We start from the raw sequence: 5,000 nt of genomic DNA on the forward strand, positions 1-5,000 counted from the left end.
ACACAATGACAGCTGTGTTCATGGAGCGTTTGACTGGACTAGTTCTCTACAACATGAAGACAAGCTGTAACGAACTGCACACTGGAACTGGCCTCGGCAACAGCAACACTTGGCATATTTACATAAATATACAATATTTCTTTTCAACTGTGACCAAAATGCAGCCAGTTTCAAAGACCAAGACAACAGACAGTAAAAAACATAATCTTCATCATCATCCTCAACATTGCCATCATCAGTAACTTTAGCTCAATAAGTGGGTAAGGATTACGACAGTGCATCTGAACCACTCTTCACTTCCCTGTGAGACAAGCTTACACCTGAACACCTGTGTGTCCCAGAGACACTGTGACCCCTGACCCCACCCACCCCCAACCCTCCACAGCTCCTCACTAGTACCTTCACACATTCAAATGCCTCTGAGCCTTCAGAACATGTAGTGTGAGGAGGAGCTGGTCTGAGAGCTGCGTTCACAGCCACACAGGTGACAAGGAAACCAGGTGTTCATTTAGATTTTAAAAGATTTAAAAAATAAAATAAAATATATGCTTCCTACTTCTGCTCTAGCAAGACTGCATTTAAATGTGAAGAAAATAGTAACAAAATGTTGACAATAAAGTGCTTGCATGCAGACAGTCATTTGCTCACTAATATCAGCAGAAAATTATTTTTTTCATGCTGCCTAACATAAGGTTTCAACTCACAAATGAGGTTAAAAAGTTCTGTACATGTCACGTAAACTCTGCTTCTCCAAGGTTGGGTGTTTTTGTAAAATGATTGGAATCTATACATAATTTTATTATGAAGTCAACTGAGGGACTGGGAAATAATGATGAGAATAACAGGAAACTGGGTCTTCACTGAGGGGCCTCATCGTTAGTCTGAAGGTAGATATTACAAACAGTCTGGTCTATAACTGAATGTTCAGGATGAAGGTACGGGGTAAAGGAGGGAACACAATTATCACGCTAATTGTTTTTTAGCCAAATCAACAAATATAGCAGTGTTCCAAACCTGTGCAAAACCAATACTTGTGTTTGCCTTTTGCCAGTTGCCTTTAGTTCATTGTTTCTGCTGTGACAGTGGTGAAGTGACTTTGGTTGATGTCTCCAAAGGTTAAAGGAGGCAAGACAACGTTGTGTTCCCTTTGTCAGCAATGCTTAATTAATTTAATTGATCAAACCCAATGGACTATTTCCATCTATAGTATCTGCTACAGTATTCAGCTATTTACAGCGCTAAGCACAGGTAGTAGAGAACCCTTATGTCGTAATACTCGTAATAGAAGCTCAGTACAAAACAAGAAAGTAGGTCTCACAAGAAAACCTGACTTAGCAATAAAACGTAGGTTGATATAACAAGAACCAAAATCATTACCATAAAGATGTGAATCAAGGATTCTCTGAAAACATCCACAACCCCAGGTTTGAAATCAAACCCCCAGCTTTGGACCTTGACTTAGACCCTAGAAACAGCACATCTGCATGTCCACTCCCCGGCCATCTTCCCCCTGGAGAAGACAACCAGCAGCTCCCGTCTACGCTAGTAAGCATGCAGAGAAGATTTGTGGTATCAAGTACATGTTCTTAAAGGAGTAGTAAAGGGAAAATCATGTTTAGCCCTGTTTTAAGGCTACTTATGATCATATACAATGGTTCAGATCAAAACGTTGACAAAACTAGCACTTTTGAGAAAGTTGATAATTGCTCTACCACCGTTTAGGTCATACAATGGATGTGTGTGGGCACCGTGAAAAATCATTCTAAAAACATGTTAAACTCTCGATTTCAAAGACAAGAAGCTCACCAAAGGGGTAATTGGTGTCCGTTGGTGTTCTGACATCAAATTCGCCCCAAAGTATGAATCCTATAGGGTTTTATTGATCATTTTATGAAATCCATTGACTTGTATTGACGCGACCATTGTAGATGTGTAGATCAATCCGCAGAGGGGATTCAGGAAGCAGAACTACTTACGGTAGCTATTGTTATTGTTCAAGTGGAAGTTTACACACGTATGTGCTGCAACTAAATAGTTCTATGCTAAATATTTAAAAAAGCCTTTCCAGATGAACTAGAATCTTACTTTATGACGAATTATATGTCAGAACGCCAACTAACACCTTGGTGAGTTTCTTGTCTTTGAAATTGAGAGTTTAACATGTTTTTGAATGATTTTTCAAGGTGCCCACCCACATCCATTGTATGACCAAAACGGTGGTAGAGCAATTATCAGACTTTCTCAAAAGTGCTAGTTTTGTCAACGTTTTGATCTGAACCATTGTATATGATCATAAGTAACCTTAAAACAGGGCTAAACATGATTTTTCCCTTTACTACTCCTTTAAGAATACACATCTAGAATTGAAGTACAAACACACCTCTCCAATACAAACACACCTCTCCAATACAAACACACCTCTCCAATACAAACACACCTCTCCAATACAAACACACCTCTCCAATACAAAACATGAACAAGAATCAAAAGAGGAAAAAGAGAATTCAAACATCACCACACAACTTGATTGTAACACAGCATCCTGCTGCTATGTGTGTGACCTTAATAGGTTCCTTTTCTTGACATATCTGTTAAGTATTTGTGAATATTTTCTCATATATACATGCAGACAAGAGAGATATCACACAACCAGTTTTGATTTTGAGCAGCAGAAACATTAGATCAGCTGATATGAGAAAGATAGAGCATAACAGACATACAATAAAACATCAATAAAAAAAAAAACCAGAGTTGGACAGCTGGACCCGACGTCACAGCGCTGCGCTGTCTGCTGTTCAGACACCTCCACGCCTTCCAGCACCTCTCCTACACACTTCTTTTGGATTTCATGAACACCTAGCTAGGGAAAGCTGCATCTGGAAAGCATTTCCAGCGCAAGGTTAGCTAAAGCGAACATAACAATGTGATTTTAGCTAGCTAATGTTATACATTATGCAGATAATTATCAATTTAGTTTACGGTCATTTTTGAGTAGCGTGTGCTGCATGCTATTGATCTCAAAGCTGCATGCCGAGTTAACGTTAGTTAACGTTACGTCATGTAACAATTTCTCAAAATGCCGCTGAGTGAGTGCAACACTAGAAAACTACCACGTAGACTACAATTCACACTGATTCCAATGGGGAAATTCGTTTTCTGATCAGTTGCGCGGTTGCTGAGAAAATCACGTTTTACGTCAGCAAGCTAATCAATTGTGACTAGTAAAACTAGCTAGCTAAGAGGCGTGTTTTAACAATGGTGTCAGTCAGTCAGTCAGTCAGTCAGTCAGTCAGTCAGTCAGTCAGTCAGTCACTCACTCACTCACTCACTCACTCAGTAAAGGACTTTCCCTATTGTAGGCTGACCCCATGGTCGGGTCCAGCAAAAAAGAAAATCTTGCTTGTTGAGAGGTAAAGAATTAAAGATCATTGTGCACAGCTGGCAATGAGTAATAATGATGGAGAGGTAAACACTAGTGTAACAAACAAACTAGCTCACTAACTAACCCGCTTACTAAGTGATTAACTAACTAACTGACTGACTAACTAACCGACTAACTGACTAGGCCTAGTGATGAGAGCTGAGTGACGGGTTAAAAAGGAGGTCAGGTGGCAACAGGTGGAACAGGTACAGCTGCCCCCCCCCCTAGCTCAGGACGAGAGGGGGGGTGGAGAGGAAGGGGGTAGGGGGTAGGAGGAGAGGGTAGGGGGGGGGGCCTGCAGACGCCCCCCACACCTGTCCGTCCAGTGTGATGAGTGTGTATGTAATTCTCATCCAATCAGGCGCCCTCATTCCGTCGTCGCCATGCTCCACAAACACCAATAGCAATGTTTGTTTGTTTGTTTAAAGTTGGACTGAAATAAGGGGCGCCATTCCTCTGGAGCCCAGAGACACAGAGAGAGAGGACTGGTGCATGGTGGGTAAAGGTGCACTGTGGGGGAACGGCTGGAGGGCCTCTAGTTGAGGACTTGGGAGGGTCCGTCTGGGCGTCTGGTCTGAACAATCTTCTGTTTGGGCCGCGCCTCGTCCTCCTCTTCCTCACTCTCACACACGTGAACCACGACGCTGGGGGTGGACTCTGTCCCTGCATGGAGCTCATACTGCTCACCTGGAGGCAGGGAGGGAGGGAGAGAGAGAGGGAGGGAGAGAGGGAGAGAGAGAGGGAGGGAGAGAGGGAGGGAGAGAGGGAGGAGGGGAGAGATGAGGGGAGAGAGCAAAAATGGGGGACAAGAGGTGAGGTAATTGTGCTGTGTAACGTTTTCTTCCAATTTAACATTCAGAATGAAGTACTGGTGACTAGACTAGACTAGAGATAGATCAGTGGTGTGATTCGTGATAAGAGGTTTCCCACACTGCCTGCCTGTCTGCTTTCTGTCTGTCTGTCTGTCTGTCTGTCTGTCTGTCTGTCTGTCTGTCTGTCTGTCTCTCTGCCTGTCTGCTGTCTGCCTATCTGTCTGTCTGCTGTCTGTCTGTCTGCCCTCTGTCTGTCTCTCTGCCTGTCTGCTGTCTGCCTATCTGTCTGTCTGCTGTCTGTCTGTCTGCCCTCTGTCTGTCTCTCTGTCTGCTGTCTGTCTGCTGTCTGGCTGTCTGTCTGCCAGTTTGTCTGTCTATCTGTCTGCTGTCTTTCTGTCTGCATGCCTGTCTGCTCTCTGCCTGTCTGTCTGTCTGTCTGCCTGTCTGTTTGTCTGCTGTCTGTCTTTCTGTCTGTCGTCTGTCTGCCTACCAGCCTGTCTGTCTGTCTGTCTGTCTCTCTGCCTGTCTTTCTGCCTATCTGGCTGCCTGTCTCTCTGTATGTCTGTCTCTCTGCCTGTCTCTGTCTTTCTGTCTGTTTTTCTGTCTGTCTGTCTCTCTGTCTGTCTGCCTGCCTTCCTGTCTGCCTGTCTGTCTGTCTGTCTCTCTGTCTGCCTGCCTGCCTGCCTGCCTGCCTGCCTGCCTGCCTGCCTTCCTGTCTGTCTGTCTCTCTGTCTGCCTGTCTATCTGTCTGTCTGTCTCTCTCTCTC

General features: G+C 44.0%; 1 protein-coding gene across 1 annotated transcript in view; it reads right to left on the reverse strand.

Annotated features, from left to right (window-relative positions):
• Positions 1-3,956: 3,956 nt before the first annotated feature.
• The window catches only part of rcan3 (regulator of calcineurin 3), a gene marked incomplete at its 3' end in the record, with an annotated part of 21,236 nt that continues 20,192 nt past the window's right edge, over positions 3,957-5,000 (reverse strand). Inside the window, exon 4 of the mRNA XM_084450854.1 lies at positions 3,957-4,108. Coding sequence (XP_084306980.1) covers positions 3,957-4,108 — 152 coding nt within the window. The remainder of the gene's footprint in view (positions 4,109-5,000) is intronic.

Source organism: Borostomias antarcticus (assembly GCF_949987555.1).
Source record: "Borostomias antarcticus genome assembly, chromosome: 16".
In the NCBI taxonomy this organism is placed as follows: Eukaryota; Metazoa; Chordata; class Actinopteri; order Stomiiformes; family Stomiidae; genus Borostomias; species Borostomias antarcticus.